The 25,430-nt window shown below is 36.6% G+C and overlaps 1 protein-coding gene across 1 annotated transcript; it reads left to right on the top strand.

Moving 5' to 3' along the window:
- Positions 1–8,646: 8,646 nt before the first annotated feature.
- On the top strand, positions 8,647–15,979 carry LOC134498356 (OX-2 membrane glycoprotein-like). The gene is made up of 5 exons (XM_063304432.1): positions 8,647–8,743; positions 10,290–10,610; positions 13,462–13,770; positions 14,643–14,782; positions 15,811–15,979. Exons 1-5 carry the CDS (start codon positions 8,692–8,694, stop codon positions 15,904–15,906), a joined length of 918 nt encoding a protein of 305 aa, XP_063160502.1. The 5' UTR covers positions 8,647–8,691; the 3' UTR covers positions 15,907–15,979.
- The last annotated feature ends 9,451 nt before the right edge of the window (positions 15,980–25,430 follow it).

The raw sequence follows: 25,430 nt of genomic DNA, 5'->3' as shown, positions 1-25,430 counted from the left end.
TATAAAGCCTGTTTTCAGTTTTATCAACCCAGAAATCTTTGGATGCCACCATTAATTGCTGGTGATAAACTTGCTTCTCTTGCTTTTCATGTCTCATTGTTTGTGTCTGGTTTGGCATCTGTTTCCTGTATCTTTGTGTCTACTCTTTTTTGTGCTCCCTCTCATATCTCCTCAGATTGGCACACTCAAAGTAGACTTTGAATCTTTTTTAGCTACGGACAAACCCTCTTTCAAAGCTAACATTTACTCAAGGTGGATTTCCAGGGGTGGGAATTTCCTTTCAATGCAAATTTTGGGGCTTTCCTTTTATTGCAGCAGGTGAAGCAAGTGCTAATTCTTCCCCACCTCCTGTAAACTTAGTAACACCCTTGGCTGAAGCAATTTGCATGCTGAAAAGCTGCATGCTCAGTTCAAAGGCACACCTAGTATATGCAACAGTCCTAATTTAGAACATGAAAAGTACCTGAAAACTTCAGGCAATTTCACTGGGCAGTCCTTCCTCACCCAGAAGATCAGGCACTGGGGTTGCTATTCATCTGTGAGATGGTAGGGGCAACCTGCTAAGGTAAGAGAAGCTGTCCTACTTCACTGGACAGTCTTCCTTCCCACCATGATCCAAGGGATGGTGGAGGTTGCCTGTGATGGTATTCCCTGAGCCTAGGAATAATGGTCTAGTGGTTAAGGTGCTGGGCTAGAAACCAGGAGACTGTGAGTTCTAGTCCCGCCTTAGGCATGAAAGCCGTCTGGGTGACCTTGGGCCAGTCACTCTCTCTCAGCCCAACTCACCTCACAAGGTTGTTTTTGGGGATTAAAAAAGAGGAGGAAGGAGTATTAGGTGTTTGCCACCTTGAGTTATTTATAAAAATAAAGGTGGGATAAAAATTAGATAGGTAGATAGGTAGATAGATAGATAGATAGATAGATAGATAGATACAGAGGGACTTCATGTGGAATCAAGCAATTAGCATATCAGATTCTATGAGGCCCCCCTTAATGTACTCATTGATAAATGAGGGTCAAAATACACGTATTTCATTTTCAAGATTCTGTAACCTAACCCTTTGCTCATTGCAATAAACTGGCTACTTTGAATCTGTTTAAATCTTGCTTTCTTGTTTATGAGCTTCTGTAACAGTTGACACTGCCCAGTAAAGCATATGTATAAATGGCTCTTTACCCACCAGTGCTCTAATTCTTGCAGGTAAAGAGCAATCTCTTCCAGATCCTGCCAGGGCTGAAGGAGTGACAAGGGAACTGGTGGATTCTGTCAACCAATCCTGTCCCCCACCCCCTCAAAAAAACTGACAGCTGCTGGAAGAGTAACAGAGATTCCACTTCACCAAACACTACTCATACGCACAGACACAGTATCTACCATATGATTCAGGCTATTTTTAAATATGGGTTTAGTGTTCTTCTGAAAGACCCATGTCCTCACTGCTTTTGAATATGGATTTAGAGTGCTGAGCCTATGTATAAAATAGCTCAACTAACAATTGATAGTTACACAGTGAAGTGGAAACATTCTTTCCCACTTCACCTCTCAAGGGCCATCTCCTCATCATGTCTGTCAGCGGGTTTTTAACTATTTTAACTAACAATGGGTTTAGTATTCTTCTAAAGAAATCCTGCTTCACCACATAGCTAATACTTACCAACTGTTTTTCTAGATTGTTGACAGGTTCTGGGAGGTCAGGACTGATACAGGTGGCAGGAGAAGTTGGGAGAGAGAGCTCTTTATCCACGTTATTGCCAATTCTGTAGAGTTTGCCATGGGATCAGAGACCTGGTGGGTAAAGGATCACCTTTCCCAGATTTTCCTATGATTGAAAGACTGGCAAATAGTATTAATATTTTTATAATAACTTTATTAAATTTTAAAACAAAGAGATAAAATCTAACGGAAACTAATAAAGAGAAAGAAGTGCATAAAAAAAGAAAAAGAACAGAAATAGAAAAAGGATAACTTCCAACTTCTTTTATAACAGATATAAGTAAAACTTACATTAAATACTTACCCTTAAGATTACAATATAACATCAGTTTTTTTCTATTGTCAACTAATATTATTAATCCTCAAATCCGTATATCATAATTTCATTCTTTTCCGTTTCACGCAAAAAGTTCAAAAGGGGCTTCCAATTCACCATAAAAATAGTCAACGTTTTTAATCAAAGCTGTCAATTTTGCCATCTCAGCCAACTCCATCAACTTTACTATCAGTTTTTTTCATTGTAGGTAATATTGAATCTTTCCACCTTTAATCATATAAAAGTCTTGCTGAAGTTATCATATATAAAAATAAAGTTCCATATGATTTTTCCAATTGTTTTTCCATAAGTCCCAAAAGAAATGTCTCTGTTTCAATTGTATATTAATCTTTAAAATCTTCTGGATTAATATATGGATTTGAGTCCAAATTTTTAAAGCTTTTTTACATGTCTAATAAAGATGATAAAACGTCCCTTCTTGTTGTTCACATTTCCAACAAATATTTGAAGTCCCATGATACATTTTTGACAATGTTTCTGGTGATAAACATAATCAATACATCGTTTTATAAAAATTCTCTTTAAGATTATAACTTCATGTAAATTTCAGCCCTTTCATCCTAATGTTTTCCCATTGTTCCCTTTGTGTATTATAACCAACATTTTTAGCCCACTTCGTCGTACAATATTTAACTTGTTCATCCTCAGTTTCAAGTCTCAACAAAAGCTTATACATTTTAGCAATAAATTGTTCATCATTAGTATATAACTCAATTTCAAATTCAGTTTTATCACTTCAAAACCCAAAAAAAACTTTTATCCATTTCAAATCTTTCTGTTAATTGTACATGTGAAAACCATTGGCACATATATCCTTCTGATGTCAAATTTTCTCTTGATTTTATTTTTAATTCTGGCTGTGAATAATCTAATATATCACCGTAAGTTAACCATTTCTGCATAGTTGCTATTTCTCTTCTGTAATATGCTTCCTGTGGTGATAACCATACCGGTATTTTTGGACACAATCTAAGTTTGTATCTATTCCAAATTCTCAGGCAAATAAATAGTATTCATATTGAGCAATTTCATATTCTTAACTCACAGTGCATTGGTGGGGCTATGTTCTCCCTGTGAAGGCTGCTGTTTGGACTGATCCAGGTGGAGAGCCTGGTTTGACCAGCACTTTGGGGCAGTATAAATATCACCATAGAACACCATGAAAAGTTGAGGGTAGCAGTTGCACTAGTACCTTGAAGGAGAAGATTGCTGACACATACATATCCCACCACCATCCTTAAAAGAACTTACAGGAGCATACTGTATATACAGAATGCAAGGATATTTGGGGAATTATCACAATGCAAAATTACACCATAAAATATGATTTGAAAAAAAATGCTATCGGAATGTCTTTTCTGAAGAAAACAACTCTAAGCAGACAACATAAAGCAACTCCTAATTTATCAGTACATAATCATAATCATTGCTGTCTGGTTGACTGGCAAGAGTCACTGTTTTAGAAAGAATGATTACATCATCATAGTCAGTCATAGCTCTTGAGGTGTTTATGTTGCTACTGGCACTTTCTGCAAAGTCAATAGTAGTATAGTGTAATTCAGAATGGCTGTCTGGTATTTGGTAAACAGTCGCCTCCTGATAAAAAGAGATTCATGTTATTAGTTTTGCATATTAGAGCTGTAATAAATGCTATATTTCCTACATCTTAATTACTATTCTTAATATAACCACAGTTCTTTCAATAATTCTCATTAATGTGACAATCTTTATTGTGGCTAGCCAAGTGACTAAACCCAAGACATAGATGTGGCCTTTGTACAACCTCCTCTTTGATGATAGACTCCTAGGGAGGTACTCTATTCTTTAGACATCTCTGTGGCCATTTTTTTCATCATCCCTCCCTTCTTCCTCATTTGTAGCAACACAACTATGTAAAAAGGGTGCAAAAATGGGTGAGGTGAGAATGTTGGTCTGATCTTGTTAGGACCATTGCAGAGAGGGGCAGAGAGGAAACCAAGAAATGGAAGCAGAAGTTCATCCCTTCTATCCTCCTTTACAGCATTTGGGATGGCTATAAAAACAGCTGCTGGAAAACAGTTTAGGACATTTTTGACTGCTGTCAATTAAAAAAGGAAGGAAGGAACATGTGAGGAGACGTGCCAGTTGTCTAGGATGAACATGATCCAAAGCAACTTCCTTCATGGTTATGTTGCCATGAGAATCCATGACACATTCTTAAGAAAATTTCCAACTGAATTTGAAATGGTATTTAAATAGATTCAGGCCAGAGGTCAAATGCACAACATACCCTTTGTTTTCACAAAGTTGTTCCTGTGTTTACCAATAAATTTTCTTACTTATAAAAATCAATTTTATTAAACTCTAAAGAATGTGTCTTTCAAAAATTTGACTGTTAAAAAATGTTTCCAATATTAAAGGTTAAAAAATAGGCACCTTGCACCAATATGTAAAAACAATAATAAAATAAATAATTCACAACTAAAAGGAGGTTTTAAATGAGGAAGTTTAAAACTGGCCAGTGACTGGCAGTTGGATAATGGATAAATAAATGAGAACTTTTCAATCTTTCAATACTGAAATTGGTTTAATTTATTTAAAGAATAAATCAGTGCCTGATCAGAAAGAGAGGAAATGTTTTCAACCTTTATCGGAAAGAAAATGAGAAATCCAAGCATACACCTGTCCTATATTGAAGCAATTTATGCTTTTCTTGCACTTAAAAATATGTAAGGAATGACAATACCCACAACAGATGCAGTACCAAGCTCACCTTGCTGATTTTGAAAAGGTAAGTAGATGACCACTTGGCTATGAACATCACTACGAAATCCCAAATCTATAGGCTAGACTGGAAGTTGAAAAAACATCCCAGAAGAAGACAACAACTAACCATTTCTCTTCTGTGGTAAGAAAAAAAAGCTTCATGGACATTTCCATGGAGTCTTTAGGAGCTAAAAGAAACTCAAGGGAGACCTGAATGTAAGGGAGGACAAAAGTGTATTGATAAGGCTTTCTTAGTTAAGCACTTTGGAAGTTCTGAAAAGAGAAACTGTTCCAGGATTGGCCAAAGGCAGAACTTGTTGGACCCTCTCAGGCGCACACTTGTATGTATGTATGTATGTATGTACTGTATGTAAGAGTGTGTGTGTACGTGTATAATTTATAAACTGCCCATCTCACTGTATAAGTGATTCTGAGCAGTATTTCTCACCAATCCACTCCACAACTTGTCAAGATCATCTGAATCTTGATGCTGTTCTCCAGTATCTTTGCTGTCCCCCAGTTGTGTTATCCCCCAGTTGTGTGTCATTTGTTAGAAAATTGTATTTGTAACAAACATAATTTTATAACAGGTAAAGAAAGGGTTTTTATTCATATATCCCTCTGGAGGGATGCTGTTGATCCTTAGAGTATTTTTTTAAAAGTGAAAATCCTATTGGTCCTAGTAAAGTTCAGACATTTGTTTTATGGATTTAATAATAATTCAACATACCCCATCTGTTCTCCATAGCAGTTTACATGGGGAATTCCATTTTATCACTCCAGTACCTGCCTGCAAGATAGATTGTGCTGATCCAAAATCACTCCCTGAACTTTCATAACTGGGGGTAGATGGAACTTGAGTTTCCCAGTCCTAGTGCAGTGACAGCAGGATCTTCAAATCATTCACTTTTATGGATTCCTAGTGCTGGTATATTTCTCAGCCACATTCCCTTTCCAAGCATGCCTAAAACTGAAAAGTTAACCAAAATGAAAGACTACTTACATCTTTTCTCACTGCATATCTTCTTCTAAAATTAGACCAAGGTCTTTTGCTGCAACACAGATATTAAAGAAACAGCTTAAGAGGGGAGTTCAGCCACAGTATTAATGATTTCATTGTTTGAATCAATATTACGCTGGAGTCTCTAACAGTTTTCTGTATGTTCTCTCTCCCTATGAACTTTCCTTCTGTTTTTTGTTTGTTTTTGTTTTTTTCACTCTATTTTAGATTTCTTTACCATTTCTTATCATGATTTTTGTTGGTTTTATTTATCATTGTAAGATGGTGGAAATGTGGTACTGTTTTTTATTTCTCTCTAATATTCTGCAAATAAAATCAAGACAAAACCAGTACCAGCATTCTACACCTCAGTTTATTTGCTCTTTTCTTTCCCTTTTCTTTCTTATTTGTCTATACCATGCTCTGCTCCTGTCTTTTCTTCAATGTTTACAGTTTGCCATTTTTAAAAAGTACAGACAGTATCTTTATTAGGTTCTCAGAGTCTTACAAAATAATAAGCTTTTGAGCCCACTGATGGTAATCATTGCTAGCGATGGGAATTCCAGAGGGGGGAAATAGTTGGCAGAGTTTGTTCCTTTAACATAAAGCCATTACATACATCTTAACACAGTGCAGAGGAAGTTATATTGCAATCCTATACAAATGTAGTAGCGTCTCCTTCAAATGGAACTTGCCTCTTGCTGGCTGCATAAATACATTCATAGAGATTTTTTGGCAATGGTGTTGAAGTATCTTGCCATCGTCTTTTTTTTTTTCTGGATGTTTTTTCAACTTTCTGGTGTAGCTTACACTTCTAGTATTACCTGGTTGTCTCCCATCCAAGTATCAACCAGAACAAACTCTGTTTCACTTTCAAACCCAGACAACATCAGGGAATAAATCAAGGATCTCTTTTCTCATCTTTGTCCATCCATCCATCCTTCAGTCACACTTGCACACAAATGCAGCATGTATTGACTAGGTGATATGCATATTAAGTAGCACCTAATTCTGCTGGAACATAATAATTAATAGTTGACTGTCTATTTTCAAAATTATCCAGCAGTTATTCATATCCACCTAAGAAACATACATAGAGTTATTATGAGTAAAGGTTATTTTCTATATTAGCAAAAATGAAATAAATTTCCAGCAAGTAAAAAATGGAACACTTTGAATTGCATTGCTTAGTGGTTGGAGGGAAAGTAACACTTCTATCCTGATAAAATCTTTTCTGTAGAACCTTATCTTCCTAAAGATTTAAGTATCCATTCTTTTATAGCTAAATCCAACATACTTCAAACCATATAAAATGCATTGGAGGAAAGCATATTTAAAATAAAACTCTCTACTTATATAATTACAAAAATGACTTTTCAGATCATCACAACTGGAGAAAATGTGACTTCCGCAATTGTCCAAACCTTGGGAAAACTTGTGGCGATGTCTAATTAAATTAATTGGAAGGACTCAAGTTTAAAGGAGGATGAAAAGTTGACCTTGAAACAATGCGGAACTTACCTTTTTTTAACTACTTTGTTTCCCATTTCTTCTGTTCTTGTAACACTACTTTAACTTCCCCTTTCTATCTTCTGTCGTCTTTGGATCTATTATTATAATTGTTCTGTTTGCTGGAAAGGCCGAAAGTAAAGTCCTGTCAGAAAGCCATAATCATTCTTTCACATGGACTAAACAAAGTATAGTCATGTAGCAGTGCGGGGAAAAAAAAGTTCTTCTCCTGTATCATCTCTGGGGGTGTAGTTACCAAACAGACAAATGACATCATTTCCCAACAGTATAAGGGAACAAACGGCAATATACATTCAAACTTTGGCTTTCTAGTAAACTTACATATGTATCAGTCATAGTAGTTTGGACTTTTTGCAGGAATCAGGAGACAGAAACTTCAGCTGGATTTGTCTGCTAATATGAATAACTTCATGTGCTCATAAGCATAACAGAGGAAAGTGAAGTCCATTCCTTAGTTTTTGCGTAGCATGTGACAAACCATGGATCCATACACACTCCAACAAAACCAAGCATATAGAAGAGGAAAAAAAGCAGCTATTATTCAGGAATTACATTTAAACATAATTAATTAAATTGTTTCAGTCCACTGAACTGCTATTCATATAGCAGCAAACACAACTTTTATCGTTTCAGGTAGTGGTTAGCAAGGCAACCACATTTTCTTTTTATAGAGTTTCTTTTCAACTGACAGCATGTGGTTTTAAAGGAAAATGGGCCTTATATCTAGAATTAAGCTAAAGTCCTCACCTATCTGAAGTGTTAAGTAAAGCAGTTCTGGCTAGGAGTAAACAGTGGGATCTGGGTTTGTAGAACTGACAAAAATTGCAATGCATTGCAGCTCTGCCTAAATATATTATTCAGATCCCATGTATAACTAAGACAAGCCTGCACCTCTTTTGAAAGATGTGGAATATGTGAGGCCAATGACTCTACTGTAACACAGGAGTCATATTGTTCCATTAAGAAGCCTGGCCTCAGTGTTATGGATCAAATGAAAATGACTTTTTATTATTTTGCAACTGGCTCCAAATGTTTTTTTTTAATTTATGTTAAACTCTGGGAAATTCAGAGTGAACTCTGAGTAAACAAGAACACATGATTGAGTTGGAACTACCCTACAGTTGTACAACAGCTACAAGCTACCCTAGATTGCAGAAAATTTCAGAGTAAGCAAATATAGGATTGAGTGGAGCATGCGTATGAAAAATCCAATGTGATAGAATTTGAAATCCCCAAGTGATTTTATAAGGACTTCCCATAAAAGAAAAAAGAAAAAAAACAGCTTTCAGTTCTGTTCACTCACTCTGTAATAAGTTAAGATTCTAAAGGTAACTTATCAGTGTCTTAACATCCCACAGAGTTGAAATGATCTCTGCATTCCTTGTCATCTGTGTCTTCTGGACTCAGTACTCTGTAGGTGAGTATTGGACAAGCTTTTCAGATTGTTAATAGGCAGCCTGATGCCCTCCATATATTTTGGACAACAACTTCCACAGTTCCTTACATCTGGTCAAGCTAATGATAGTTGTAATCCAAAATAGCCAGAGGAGAGCAAGTTGTTGGTCTCTGGTGATTAGCTTTATTGCATGTTATTATTATGGACAAAGCCATGTGATTAAGAGACTTTGAGTGGCAGTTCTATGAGACATGATAATCTCAACAGTAAACATCTCAATGTTTTCTTTGTATGTTTCCAATAACAGCAGAGCAGAATGAATGATGTTGGCAGATTCAGATAGGGTAGAGGAAAAGATATTGATAGCAGAGTAGTATCAAATTGTGGTACTTTACTGGGGGTTCACTAGATTTATTATCTGATGAAATGATGCACAGCTTTGACATGCAGCATGTATGTAGTAAGCTAGAATGTAATAGCCATTCCTCCAGGACACCTTGTCTATGCTGGTCTCTCCTCCACTGCGACTGGCCACTGCTACTAGGCTAGGGATTTATTTCATTTATTTATTTGCATTTATTACCGTTTTAAAATTGCCTAATAGCTGTTGCTCTTGGGGCAGTGTACCATAAAATACACAAAGACAATTTGAATAAAAACATATATAACAAAATAAAATAAAATGCAAAAGGGAAACACTATGTAAGCCAGGTAGCTGCAAGGCAGTCACCACAGAAAATGCTGTCCCTCTTGTAGAGGCTCACCTCACCTCCTTTGGTGGGGGGACCTGGAGGAGGGCTTCATTAGATGATCTTAGGGTTTGGGTAGATACATAATGGAGAAGGCGCTCATTCAAGTAAAATGGTCTTAAGCCATTTAGGGCTTTCAAATTTGAAACCAGCACTTTGAATTGGGTCCTGAGACATAATGGCAGCTGGTAAATACGATGAGGTGCTGGCATAAGAGAACTGTAGTCTTAACCCAATGAAAAAGCAGGAGTCAATTTGCACCGTTGTTTTTCAAAAAATCAAAAGGAATCTGGGAGCACCCTCCAACTAACAAATTGTATTTAAAATCATAAATTTTCATGAGCTGCATCTCCCTTCATCAAATGCATCAGATGAAGGGAGATGCAGCCAATGAAGCTTATACCTTGTAGTAAAATTTGCTAGCTTGAAAAGGTAACACTGGACTCCTGATTTTTTGCTATCATAGACTAACACAGCTTTCCTTCTACAATGTCTATATAGTTCTTCAAGCTCAGCCTTACCACTGATTCTCAGCACAGGGCTCAAATTTGGAATGTGTGTGGCCAAAGTGCCTGAGAGGAGCTTTGCTCATTTTTCTTATGACTTCTGAGTAATTGTCACCAATTCTTATACATCATTAATGAAGAAAAATAATAAAGAACACTATGTCCCAATATCTCTTTTTATATTTCTCAAGAAGATGAACAATATTCAGAATACTGCTAATGCTGGTGATAGAAGCTTAGCTCATTTTGTCAGTAATAATTCATTTTAAAAAGACCTTCTTCAGAATTTATTACCTTGGGCTTTGTTTTCAGGTGACACAGGAGTGATTCACAAGCCTGTTCAAACTACCACAACTGGAAAAAATGTGACTTTGTTTTGTCAGTTGGCCAAAAGTCATGACATTGTTCAGGTCACCTGGCAAAAGGACCAGACCAACATAGCAACTTACAGCAAGGCTTATGGAGCTAAAGTGCTGAGCAACCAGAGTAATATCCATCTTTCCCAGAGTAATCTGACTTTTTCTGCCATCACTTTCAATGCGGTGACATTCAAGGATGAAGGCTATTACAACTGCATCTTCAATACATTTCCATTAGGACCTATTTCAGCCAAGACATATCTCAAAGTTTATGGTAAGTTATGTGGTCTTGGAACAAATCTGTGCTCTTCTGGCACACCAACTGTTCCAGATAATTTCATGTCAGCAGCATTACCTATAACAATAGCTCCATAACATTTACAGAGTACAATAAATGCCTTCTCTGAACAACAGATTCTATGCCTAATGTAAACTGATTGCCTCTATTCCATGCCTTAAGTAAAGTCACATTAACTATGGTAATTTCAGAAAAGAAGTGTAAGTATGTGTACCATTGGACTGAAGAAATGAAGTTATTTAAGATAGTGCTGTATTCCCAGGCAAGACACAAACCCACACTGAGGTTTTATTACAGAAAAAAAAAAAAATTACGAAGCAAACTTGGTTGCTGAAATGAATGACAATTAGTGAGGTATTAAGCATAGTGCTTCTATATGTGATTAAATAAAGGCATTAGTATCTATGAGTTTCTTAAAGTGATTCAGAAATTTCTAAATGTTTCAGATGTTGTTCCCTATGGTTTTGAGCTGTCTTGCCCCATCCCTTCCCTCTATCTCTTTATTCATTCATGATTACCATCTAAGGAGGAGTTTGGTTTCTTTTTCCACCTCTCTTTCCTCTTTCAGCTATGTTATCTTGCATTCTTATCAGTTGTGTGAAAAAGGCCTACAGATTCACAACTCTATTTTAAGCCTGCTCTAACACCTTGCCTGCCCCACATCCATGATCTTCTGCTTCTCTGACCTCTACTCAGCTGTTTGCTAGCAGGGAGAAAGAATTATAGGAAGGCTATTGTCTAAGAACTTGTCATTTCTTTTACCAACTTGTTTGTCCTCTGGGTCCAACCAGATCATGATGACTTTCATTGCTTCTCTCTCTCCTGTCATCTGCACTGTCCTTCATCTCATGGTTGCTTTGTCTCTGGGGTCTTCTGATTAACACATTTCTTCTTTCCTGGGACTTAACTGCACTGCTTGGTTGCCCTGTTGTCAGGATGGGCAGGCAACCATTGCTGGAGAGCAGAAATAGATGATGCCACCTTCTATTAAATCTCTTACTCAACATCAAAGTGACATAGGGTGTGTTTTTCTGCTCGATTTCCAAAGCTCACTTTTTCATATTTTGCCACCTTGGGTGTTTCTGTCCATTTTGGATAGTGCATTTCATTTTATTACAGGCTGACCTCAGCAGTTCATTGGTTAGTTCACAGAGACAGGAATTCCCCTTCAATCTAATTAAGTTTACTGTCGCCTATAATATATTTTAGAGCTACCCTGACCAGGAATGCTTGATGGCTCAATTAACAGAAATCCATGTCAGGATTAGAGTTAGGACTAGAAATCTGAGTTGATTTTCATAATAGGCTAGGTTCAGCTAAAACAGGATTAAATATTTTTTTAGTTCAGATATTTTTTCTAGGTGTTCTGTGAGTGGGCCACTACATGGTACCATAATATTAATATAGTTTATGGAGGGGGGGGAGTTATAGCAAGTTATAACACCATTATTGTGTTTTGTAAATCCACATTTAGTTGTGTTGTGTAGATTAGCCATTAAAAATTAAGATTTTAAGTTAGGTTTAAAGAAGAGATATTGCAATAACATTTTAACCATCACTCCTTCTCTGACCCAATAATAATATCTAAATTTGTATAACTTTAAATTCATAAATATTTCCGATACCTGCCTTTACATGTTAAGGTGAAAGTAAAGACTCTCTTGATTCCGGCTCAACTCCTGGAAGTTATATGGACATGGTCATACAGTTTTCATAGGAACCAGATGGAAGTGTTTGCCATTCTTCCAAGATGGTTTTTGACATCCCAGCCAAGCCTACAGCTCTAAAATATTTGGTGGTCTCCTATCTAAGTACTAACCAGGTCTTACCTTGCTTACTTTTTCAACAAGTCAGCTAGGTAGATACTGCCATGTGTTGGAGTTGAGTTTTGCATGGAGACAATATGAACTCTCCTTCCTTCTCTGGGACAATTTTCATGATTACACATCAAGAATCTCTCTAGCTGAAATTCCTGAAAACATCCTAATTAAACAATCAATAGCAGGAAAGGCGGATGGGGTAACAGCTAATACTGGGCAACAAAAGAGCACTCTTATAGCATGTCCACTCTGCATCCTTAAACTGCTCATGCAGCTTAAGTCTATGCTGTTTTAATACAATTTTGCCTGGTTTAAGACACTTTGGCAACAGTTTACAAAATATTTAATCCAAACTGCAAGGTACCAGATCCTCCTGTTGGACAATTCTGCTGCCACTTCTGTTTCAGGAAAGCAACTGCCAAATCATTTGCCATCCCGTGGATGGGTTTTAAGTTGGGAGCCATAAATATACCCTGTGTCAATGAAATCTGTAATTGCTATATATGATTATGAGTAACTATCAGTTGTGGCTATTACCACTCAATCCAGCTCAGCTAAAAAGAGATGAACCACGCTATGTTGTGAATTGCTACTGACCATATAATTAATGCAGTCAACAGCAGTGCAATACTGTATATAGCATGCTGTCTGCACATTTGTTCTATCAGTCTTCTACTTGCACTGAATAAGATAGTGGTAGCCCATGACCTCTACATAGTCAATGCCTTCCTAGGGCCTCTGTCTCCTTTCTCACCATAATAGTCAGCTGTCAATGAGAAATCCTTCCTTTTATTGCTTTCTTCTCTGTATTGTGGCTTAATAAATAAGTAGTTTAGTTAATACTAAATGCCACATATAATCTAACTTGTCAGAAGTAGGAATAGTAGAAATTTGGGGGGAGATGGGCGGCAGTACAAATTTGAGACATAAACAAATATAATAAATGAAATACATTTTCTTATTCTCAATATCATATCTGAAATATTAATTGAATAATTATTTTAAAGCTCTTACAGAACCTGAAATAAGTGTGAGGCATGTTACTAATCCAGATAATATGGAGGAACTGATAGAAATAAATTGCTCAGTAACAGGGACACCAACTCCAGTAATTACCTGGAAGGTCAAGAAAACTCTTCAGATCAAGCCAAAGTCATATGAAATCCAGCACTCAAACAAGACAGTAACTGTTGTCAGCAATTTTACTCAAGTCTTCTCCAAGACTATTTCTGAAAACTCAATAATCTGTGTTATTCAGCATCCATCTTTAAATACTTCACAAGAGTTGACTTTACCTGAGATTGTGATTGAACAAGGTGGGTTTGAAATCAGAAAATTCAATTTTTCTTCTTTCTTTTCCTTTCCTTTCCTTTCCTTTTCTTTTTTTCTCTCACTCTCTTTTATACAGTTCACTATAAAGAACAATGGTTGTTCCTTAATTTTATTGCCTTGTGTAGCTTGTCTTAGATCCTACCTACTATTTTGCTTTGCAAACACTTTTTTCATGTGTTTGTTATTTTGTAAAGCATATACAAAGAAGTGCGCCCAAAGGAGGTCAGTCATTTCCTTGATCAAATCTGTATTTGATTTGATCTAAAGATTCAAATTAGATTCTAATTTCTCTAAAGGTTTTTTTAAAAAACTAGACTTACCATTTTACAAGAAAATCTTAGAACAAACCTACTTTCTCAACTTGGTTCCGTTCCAGATATGTTAGAGACTTGCAGAATTTCTCATAAGAATCTCCAAAAGGAAAGCCCTTTCCCTAACTTAGGCAAGTAGATAAAGAATACATATGTTTAAAGAATGCATTTAAAAATTGTATTTCTGCAATTAGAAAAAAGAACTCATTATAAGATTGCTAGAATGCAGACATTTTTGACACTTAGTGTCATTACTGATCCAATATCGATACATCATCTGTATTGCAAATGGTGTATGTTGTTTGTGTTCTCAGTGATAATGGCCTCAGACATCTGTTTCCCATTATTGCTAATCTGAGAAACCTATTAGGAATGGATTTGATCTAATCCAGACTATGTCCCTAGAATTGTTTTATTAAACCAGATTTTAATGCAGCTCCCTGTACACCTGATCTTTCCTATGTCTTTATTATTATTATTATTATTATTATTATTATTATTATTATTTCAGCAGCCAATTGCTATTTATTAATTTCTCTTTACAGCCCAAAACAAATACCAAAGAATTGTCATTGCTGTTATCTATATACTGGTTTCCATATTTCTCCTGGGGCTATTTATTTTTTGCATATACTGGTGCAGGAGATTAGCACTAGTAGCAAAAGAGCAAGATCTTCCATGCTGGGTAAGTCTCAAATCTAACCCATAATATCTATAGAACAATGAGATCCCCCAGCATAGTGATGTTAATTACATTGTGGGAGATAATTAGAGCTAATTTCAACTTCTGCTAATTTCAATATCAAGTTCCCTTGATATTGACCAAGCAGCAAAAAGAGTCAGGGGTAGGGAGTACAGCTGAATACATCTACACATCTACACAGGATCTTCATGAAGGGGATGAGTGAGGGAAGGACAGACAGACAAAGGGAGAGAGAAGCAAAAATGGGACCAAATTAGGGAAAGCAGATGTGATTCTGAATTTAAATATCTGTCTTTGCTGGGATGGAGGAAGGCAGAATCCTTGTTATCCAAACAGCTGATAGGTACAATGGGTAGTATTATGGATCTCTGGATGGGATTGTTGGGGGTAGAATTAATGTTTCTTCTCCTCCAAGCAATATCAACTGTGATCTCTATTCCCATGCTAGTTTTACCAGCAGAATAATAGAATCTATGAGTGAAGTAATTCTGGTCAAAAGCAATGGTCCCAAGCAATATTAGCAGAGCACCTCCAAGTTCTTAAACTATGTGAACAGTAGCCATGAGACCCAAGTTGCTCTCATAGTATTAGTTGATAACAGTCATAAACATTATATTAGTAAATTGACATTGATGTCATAATCCCATAAACACATACCCAGATGTAAAGAAAGTTCATCAAATTCCATGACTCTTATCTTTAAGGAAATGTCCTTAAAGATTTTTAAGGACATTTCCAGAATTGCATTGTTAAGAACATTTATAACACTGAGATAATCTGTGGAAATCAGTGGAAAGCTAGGTTCAGAAGTAAAATAACAACAACAGCAACTGTACTTGGCTTGTAGAAGCCACACCAAAAATAAGCTGTACATGGTTTTGATACCATTCTGAAACAAATAAGCAGTTAACACGAGAAAACTTTTCTTAGCTGAAATTTCTGTTCTAAACAGATTACAAAGTTTACATTCTGGAACTTCTCCAAATTTCAGCCTTAACAATATGTTACAGATCGTTCCATTTTGTTCTGGAAGGACATTATGTGGAAAAAAGTGTTACACAAGGAAAAAGGCCTCACTTGCTGAAGGAAACCTTCTGGACACATGAAACATCTATACATAAAAATTTTTTGTATGACGATTTCCTACAAAGACTCCTTATTCTGGATTTTTTTTTTAAACTAGATATTGCCTACGTGTTTACAAATAATATTTACCTATGTAATGTGTATTGATCATCAGAAATTAAGCTAAATAATAGAGTAAATTTTATTAAAAATATTTATTTGAAAATGAGAATGTGTTGTTTTATTTACTACATATTCTATGCACTGCAGCAATCAGTACTGGGAAATTATAATTGCTGAATAATTTCATTTATGACAAGTGACATGAACCTTATGGTAAAAATAAGACAGGACAGTAATAAAACTATGTTGAAGATACAATTCCATTGCAAAATTGTAAAAGATGCCTTATTTGGAATTTTAAAAGAAAAAGAGAGCTGGACCATAAGGAAGGCTGAGAGAAGGAAGATCGATGCTTTTGAACTGTGGTGTTGGAGGAAAATTCTGAGAGTGCCTTGGACTGCAAGAAGATCAAACCAGTCCATCCTCCAGGAAATAAAGCCAGACTACTCACTTGAGGGAATGATATTAAAGGCAAAACTGAAATACTTTGGCCACATAATGAGAAGACAGGACACCCTGGAGAAGATGCTGATGCTGGGGAGAGTGGAAGGCAAAAGGAAGAGGGGCCGACCAAGGGCAAGATGGATGGATGATATTGTAGAGGTGACGGACTCGTCCCTGGGGGAGCTGGGGGTGTTGACGACCGACAGAAAACTCTGGCGTGGGCTGGTCCATGAAGTCACGAAGAGTCGGAAGCGACTAAACGAATAAACAACAACAAAAGAAAAATAAAATACAAGTAACAGAAAGACACACACACACAGTTACAACTTCAACAACAATATAACAATATCATGATTGAAATATATTAATTATGAGTTATATCAATAAAGACCACTTAAAAGCTAAGCTGATTCAGAATGTGGTGATACCAGTAGACATGGGTGTCCTTTGATGTGTCCATAAAATATCTCTGCCATACTCAAGGTGCTGTTTGTCATCTCTAAAGTCCTACATGGTTTCTGGGCCTGGCTATCTGTATGACTGCCTACCTTCAATTATGTCTACCTACCCGACAAGATCTGACAGGATTGACATGGTTTGGATCCTGTCTATTAAACCATGTTATATCACAGGACCCAGGGAACATGCCTTCTCTATTGCCTCGCTTGCTCTCTTCAGAAGCTCCATATGGCCCTCACCCGGTGACATTCAAGATACCTTAAATACTTCACTCTTTCCACAGGTATTGGGCTTGAATATTGTATGAACTCATCATTGGATCAGAAACATTTGTTTGAGTCATTTCTTCCTGCAGGACTTCTAAAACAAATTATTATGGTGTTTACATGTTTGTTACGAAATCCTTATAATCTATACAGAGTACTGTCTATGTGGCAGCCATAGAAATTAAATGAATGAATGAATGAATATTATCCATTGTCTAACATAGGTAGTTTGTGAGACAGTTTAACGAAGTAGAATCTCAGTAGTTATATTATTATTATTATTATTATTATTATTATTATTGTTTAAAATAATAATTGCCACAACTAAATGTGGACTTACAAAACACAATAATGGTGTTTATATAACCTTGCTATAACACCGTCCCAATAAACTGCATTAATATTATGGTATCATGTGGTGGCATACTCACATAACACCTAGGAAAAATATCTGAACTAAAATTGGGATTATTTATTTATTTATTTATCAAATTTATATGGCTGCCCATCTCATAAGAAGTGACTCTGGGGGCTTACAGCGAAAAAATAAAACAATAAAAAAGCATCTCAAAAACAGTCATGTTAAAAAGTTTTAAAAGCATACAACACACAACAGATTCAATCAGCAAGGGAGCCGCCTCAAGATTTCACCAGTCCTCTGAGACCCCCAGGCCTGATGACAGCCAGATCCTGAGGGACTTCTAGAAAATGGATTGGGGGGGGATTGTATCACTGTTTTTAATTTTATGTTTTATTGTAAACTACTGAACGACCTTATGTATTGGCAGTACAGTAAATGTTATGATATTAATGAATAAAATAGTAAATATACAGTATAAATAATAAAATAATTATTCATAAAGTTTAGATGGGTATATTACACAGCTCAGCAATAAATAGAAAACATGAATATCTGCAAATTCTCCTGCAGCTCCTGTTACTTGGACAAGTCCCTTTATTTCTGCTTGTTTATGTTAAAACAGTGATTATGTTTTATGCCCATTGTACCTTTTAGAAAGTCAGTGTGATTTTCCTAAAACAAAGAAAACCTCTTTGTATGAAGAAAGCCTCAGAGTTCCCACTCCAGGCACAAATTACCAGGCTCAAAGTATCCTACTCTGGACACATTATGCGAAGACCCAGCTCTCTGGAAAAGACTCTAATGCTGGGAAAGATGGAAGGAAAGAGCAGAAGAGGATGACCAGCAGCAAGGTGGATGGACTCAGTGATAACAGGTGCACCATTAGAAGACCTGAAAGATCAGGTGAGGGGTAGATTGTCATGGAGGACATCTATCTATGTGGTCATTAGCAGTCGAAAATGACTTGAAGAAAGCTGGAGGTGTGGCATGATTCTAAGGCTGGTTCACACAAAATACTAAACCGTAAGTCCAGATTAATAGGCCAGATTTGCTGTACTCACATAACATGTTACGTCCATACAAATAAATTATATGATATTGTAACATGCTGAGCCACTAATATAATTTAATCTAGTTTACTGAGTTATGTGATCCCAGCCAAACTCTGTTTATTAGGGATATGCATACTATTTGATTGAATCCAAAATGGTAAAACAAAAGGGGCTACTATAGATAAAATGTTGCGGCCATACAAGGTAATGTGGGATTTCTAGGAAGCAATGAAGGCTGAAGAGAAATGTTTGTGAATTATCTGAGGATATCTGAGGGACCGTCTCATCCCTATTACATAGACCCACCCCACCCGGTCATGCAGGGAGGGCATGTTGCGGACCCCATCTATAAAAGAATTTCAACTAGGGGGGTCTCGGAAGCGTGCCTTCTCTGCTGTAGCTCCTGCCCTTTGGAACGTTCTTCCCCCAGAGGTCAGACAGGCCCCCTCACTCCTGGACTTCCGAAAAAGACTAAAGACCTGGTTTTGTCAGCAGGCTTGGAATGGGAGGGGGAATAGTTATACCTGGGGATGGCTAGTGCCCTAAGTGATTTTGAGGGGCCTGTTACACTCAAGGACTGATTAAAATCTCTTGCCACTTATATTTGACTATATCTTTATTTTATTGTATTGTTGTATTGGACTGGTTTTAAATTTTAACTTCGTTTTATTGTAAACCGCCCAGAGTCCCCCATGAGGGGGAGATGGTGGCGAAGAAATCTATAAAAAATTAAATAATTAAATAATCAGGTAGTTTTAGAGCAGGAGTCTCAAATATAATGATTTTTTTTGACCTTCACCCACATTTAGACATGCTGATAGCTTATCTAGACACAGTAGGAACAGTTTTGCCATGAAACAGCTATGTATATGCAAGTCATTCCTGAACATCCAAAGCTGAATCACTGTGAGAACTTGCTCCTGCCACTGGTATCCTTTCAATAGCCTTTGGGCTTACAGCAATAACTCCTGCAACAGCTCCAACCATATCCTAAGCACGACCCATAGCAATCCAATCAAGATTAGTTACTGTACATATGTTCCTCTTCCCAAACGTGGCTATATTTGGGGCAGGTCTTGGTGCTGAACCTGAATGCTTGCTTCAGACAAACCAAGCACACTGGCTTTCCATTAGAAAGCATTGTCCTCTTGCTGTTGAATGATACATGGCTAGAAAAGAGCCTGTTAGTCACATCCTTCCCACTTGATGTGAACTGTTGATTTATATTGGTTGGGTATGACTGTTTAACCAGCTCTATATTCATCAAATCGTAGTATAGTTTAGCTCATTTTTTCCCATATTTTTAACAGAATTTCATGTGAGCCTTTGTTCATTGCTTTTCTGAAGTCAAGATATACTATATTCGCTGCATTTCCATGGTTATGTAAACTGAACGCCCTATCAGAAATGGAGTTAGTTTGGTTTGGACTGATTTATTCTTCATAAATTCATGGTGACTTCTGCCAATTATTGCATTCTTTTCTAAATGCTTAATAATCTCTTCCAGAGTTTTGCCCATATCATTGTCAAGCTGACCACTCTGCAGTTGTAATACCCAGGTCCGCTTTCCCCCCACTTTTGAGGTTAGAAACAACATTTGCTCTTCTCCAATCATCTGGCAGTCTGTCCATGATTTCTCATACATCACAAAAAAGGTTCCAAAATTACATCCACAAGATAATTTAATAATTGGTCTGATTTTGAGGAGCTTCCTCAATACGGGAAGTCCTTGTTTAGCGACTGCCTCATTTAGTGACCATTCACAGTTGCAACAGTGATGAAAATGCAACTTTACCACCAATCCTTGCATTTATGTCTTTCACAAGTCTGTAAAGCAAAGGAAAGCTGAAGTAAGATGATAAGCACAGTTGCACATTCACTTAGCAATCACTATACTTAATGACCAGGTTGCCAGTCCCAACTGTGGTCGCTAAATTAGGACTACCTGTATGTTTCCTGAAGTCGCCTAAAATAGGTCAGAGGCAAACAATGCTCCAATCACATGCAATGGGCAACTAGCAACAACTAGCAGAAGCAGCAGCAATCAGTCAGCAGTGTCTCTAGCTCCTTGACTCTTACTCCCCCTCTTCTGCTCTTCTCTCTCCTCAGCTGAAGTGAGGTCCCTGTCCTGGGGGATAGCATTCCCCTGAAATCCATGCAGACTCAATCTTGCTGCTCTTTAGGAAAGCTGCAAAAACCTGGCCCCAGAGCACAGTGACTTGTAATCTCACTTGGTGAGCATTCCATGGTATTGTCGGTTCCCAAAGTAAGGGTGTTACATTTTTTATTGTTGATGATGTCCTCTTCAGTTTTAACTGTTTCTTATCATGTATGTTGTCTAAGTTGCTTTGGCAATTGAGGCAACTTAGGCAATTTGTTTAATCAAACACATTGATTAAACAAATTGATTAAAGAAATAATCGATAAAAAAATAAGTAAAACTCTCCTACCAAACTTTTCTTCTTTCTATACACATGCTCACTGGGTTCTGAAAGTCCTCAAAAAACAATAAAAAAAAAATCCAACCTTGAGTTTACATGAAGGAGCACTGCAGATGAGAACTAATAGCATACTTGTGGCAACTCGTGCCAAACCCATACGATCCTTTCCAGTGGTTTTATTTGGCTATTATTTAAAAACAACGACAACAGCAACAACCGGGAGACAAGATGTAACTTAGCAGAATTCACCAAGGGAATCCTTTCTAATAGCACTCAGAAATGTAAGAGTGGAACCATCACAAACTAGTACTTCTCACACCCTGCTCCACCTCTGCTAAAAAGACTGTGGTCCTCAGTTTCAACAACAGTTTTAAGATACAGAGAAATATGAACAGAGCTACACTGTCCTATCTCCTTCTGGTAGGTATTATTATCAGAGTGTTCAGGGCTATCTGCATGCTACAGTATACTCACTAACATCTCCTGGAGCTGCAAGACAATACTATCACTACCACCTTATCTACATATGGAATATTACACATCAGCCCATAGTTCTTAAAATCAGACAGTCATGACTTCTTAAACAAGGGTCTCAGCACATCTTCTTTTTAATAATAGGAATTCCACCTAGGGAATTCCAACCTAGTACAGAGAAGTATTAATAATCTCAGAAATCACTGATAAATTACAATCTTTGAGGCCCTAATAAGGTAAACTAAGCTCAGGCAATTTGCTTTGAGGGACATAACAGATGAATACATTTTAATTTGCCACTATACCATGCAGTCTTACACACACACAAACACACAAAATCTGAGAAGTAAATTCTCTTTTCAGGACATAACATTGCCTCTTTGTTTTAGTATTACAGTATTAGTTTTTCCACCCCAGGGAGAGGTGTTTGTGAAAATCTCTGTCCAGCTGGCTGGATGTTCTTAACACTGGGTCACAATTGTTTGAAGTTGCTATCTAATCTTGTTTATGTGTTGTTGCTATTATTATTTCAATTAAGTAATCAGAATATCTGCCTGTTGTTGGTTTTGCATTTTATTAATTGAGTACAGTAACTCCTTGTTAATGGTAAGATTGTATGCTGCCATCTGGTGTTGAAATCACTCTGCCTGCATTATACGTACTATATTTGAAGTTTGATAGAAACGGTAAGAAACAGTCTTATCACAGACTCTTGGCTGGTATTTTTTATTTTTCCATTATATATGAGGATGTTAACAAGGAAGAGAGATACTATATAAATAGACATATGTGCATTAGAAATATCAGTGTTTGTGTGTGTGTGTGCACGTATGTGGAGAGGGAGGGAGAGGGAGGGAGAGAGAGAGATAAATAGAGAGAATATGAGATAACAGGCTCACTTCTTATCCAAAAAAATGGATGCAAACATAATTTATAAGGCCTTAGGATGCTAAAAACTCCTGTATGTGTTTGTTGGCTAAAACAAACTAATATTCTGAAATGGTTGTGAAATTTTAAAAAGCAAAATTTACAAATTTTAGCCACTAAAATTTAAGGAAGTTTGGGCTGTGAATAACAAAGATCTTTGGGAAAAATACATTTTTCTATAAAGTTCTGGACAATCCATTAAAGCAGGGGTAGGAACTAATAGCCTTGAGTCATGTAAGGTTTCTGAGTCCTATTTTTCAGCTCCAGAATCCCCCAAAATCATACTACTAAATTGAGGTGGTGTCAGATCAGCTCAAAATCACACGTTTTGAATGTCTGTATCTTTATTTATTATTTTTCAATAGTTCACCTCTTAGGCTTTCTTGACAGATTGCTGCAATAATATCTGAAAACAACAGAGGTGAATTTGTAATAAATAAACCCTAAATAACTACAGTAAGTCCCACTAAATTCCTCAAGATTTAATTACGAGTTCACAAACCGAATCAGAATACTGTTCAGCTAATGAAACCTGGAAACCTGCAATTCCTGCCGCTGTCTTTTACAATTCTATCAGAACTTTAGAACTAGATGACCTTAAAAGTAGTCTACTCCTCCCTGAGTTTTTCATTATTAGATAGCTGGGCTGAAAACAATGATCTATATGTAAGTGTTCTTTTCAAAACCCTGTTTGTTCCATTTCCTCAGTTTCCTTTAAAAGGCCGTATGTATTCAACGAGAATCTTCAAGTAATCACTGATCTGTATGCTCAGCATGTCCTCTGTACCCTTCTGTACTGTTTGACATTTCTTGATTACTTTACCCAAACAAATTACCAGGTCAAGTCTGGCAATCACTTAATATTTCAATGAAAGCAGAAATCATACCAGATCTTTTTGTATTCTGAATCACTTGCAATTCATATTGTGGGTCAACAAGAGTTATTTTAGCATAAAATAATTCGTTATATTTAGATAATTATATTCCTTTCAGGATTATCAGCTAAGCACTTCTGTGCCACAATTTTTAGTAACAAGTTATTTTTCAGATTTCTGTGTAAAGTGATTCCCACCCCCACAGGCATAAGCATATGAAGGATGGGAGGAGCACTCCAACTCTTTTATCACACTTCATTTAAACGCTGGACACAGCAGCTTTATGCATTCTGTTTCCCCACTACGGGAATATGCAACTGAAGGTAAGAGATACGTTGTGCAATACCAGGGAAGCAATATTGGTCAAGTGGTTCTGCAGAAAAAAAGCAGGGATAAGAGCTGCATACAGCTGGATTTGCTACATTGGAGTGCATGTGTGCATTAAGAATTCTCTCTTGAGGGTAAACTTGCTTCATATATTTTACTGTGTGTGTTTTAACAAGTAGACATAGAGTTATGATTCTGTTATGACGTTGGTGAGCAGCTGATTTTATATTTGCTGATTATGGCAATAGTGAATCATACGGTCCTTGTAGAGTACAGATCCCTGCTCCAAGAAACTTGTAATTTAAAATGTAGTACAAAGAAAAGTACACAGGAATGAATGAGTTAAGCACAAAACTTTAAATAGATCTGGAATGCCATAAAACCAACTCTTTTATCAGCTTTCCTAAGATTTAGTGAATCTCTCCTCTATGACTGAAATATGGTAGATGTACAGCTTGCGTGGGGGATGTGGGGGGGTTAGGGTAGGCATAAGAGAAGAGGATTTTGCTGCTCTTAAGCTGTACAACTCTTTACCACTGGAAACTTAATTTCCCTTTTTTATGGAGTATCACCACACATTAAACACCTTCTGATTGAAGCAAGCATTTACTTTATCTGTTGCCTCTGTTTCTGTTTCATTTCACTGAAACTGTTCTTGTTTGCAATTCGGTTTTACCATTATTTTGAATCACTGTTAGGTGTCCAGAAACTGGACTATATGGATAAGAATATATATGTTTCTATGTAATATATGTTTTGAATAGCAACCATAATTTTAAATGAAGCAGATTCTTTTCTCCCTCATACCAACTGTAAATGACAGCAGTTCCCACCTTGGTATTTATCTATAACTGTTTTACGTTTGGGTCCCCTTTTGCAGAATTAAAATATTTTACTAAATTATTATCAAGTTTATTTTACATAAATGTTTATAGAAGAGTTTCTTGTGGTGGCCATAAATATGTTTACAACAGAAATGGGAGGAAAAATTAGGTTATTTGATCTTATTATATTTCTTATGTAATCCACACACTTTGTATTCATAAATTCATAAAACAGTAGCAATTATTTATTTGTATTATATCCATGAATAGATAGATAAATGGTTTATGTGCCATCAAGTCATCGTTGACTCTTAGTGACAGATAGATAGAGGAATAGAGGATGGCTTTATTTCAGAGAAGGACACTTAAAAGATTAAAAATCACCAAACTTTTCTCAACTTTTCTTCTTTTTCTTTTCCTTTCTGATGCTAAGGTTATAAAAATGTTCAATTCTTTTCTCACTTAATCTGAACTAGCGCTCTTCTGTGGGCCTTATTCCCTCAGGAAATACAGTTAGAATCAAGGTGCAGTAAGTGTTTTAGGTCCCAGTGAAATCACTGATAAGGAATTTGAACAAATCTTCAAGTTCACTTTTTTTTTTTTTCCATTTCCACAATGCTGGGAAGTGGAATGAAATGCAATGCACTTTGCCTTACCTCCTGGCTACTGAGAAATCACAGTTTAAAATAAATTCTAATCAATGCCTTCTAAAGCAAAGATGTACAACCTGAAGCCCCGAATTGCAGGTAGCACCCCAAAGATTTGAGAGAAGTCATAAAAGACCTCCAAAAGTGGTTACGGAAACATACCTTTTAATATGAAGGAGAAAATTATTAAAAACATACTTGGAAGCAATCCTATTGGTTATATTTAATCTTAATTACATGTCATAGTACAAAATAAAAGTTCAATTTGTTCTGTCCCCATCCCCATTTTTAGAATGTGTTTTCTTGCATGACATTCCAAGATGAAATACAACCTTCCGGCTTGGA

This window comes from Candoia aspera, chromosome 5 (assembly GCF_035149785.1).
Source record: "Candoia aspera isolate rCanAsp1 chromosome 5, rCanAsp1.hap2, whole genome shotgun sequence".
Classification (NCBI taxonomy): Eukaryota; Metazoa; Chordata; class Lepidosauria; order Squamata; family Boidae; genus Candoia; species Candoia aspera.
The sequence above is the reverse complement of the archived record's forward strand: the minus strand, read 5'-3'. Positions and strand labels throughout refer to the sequence as shown.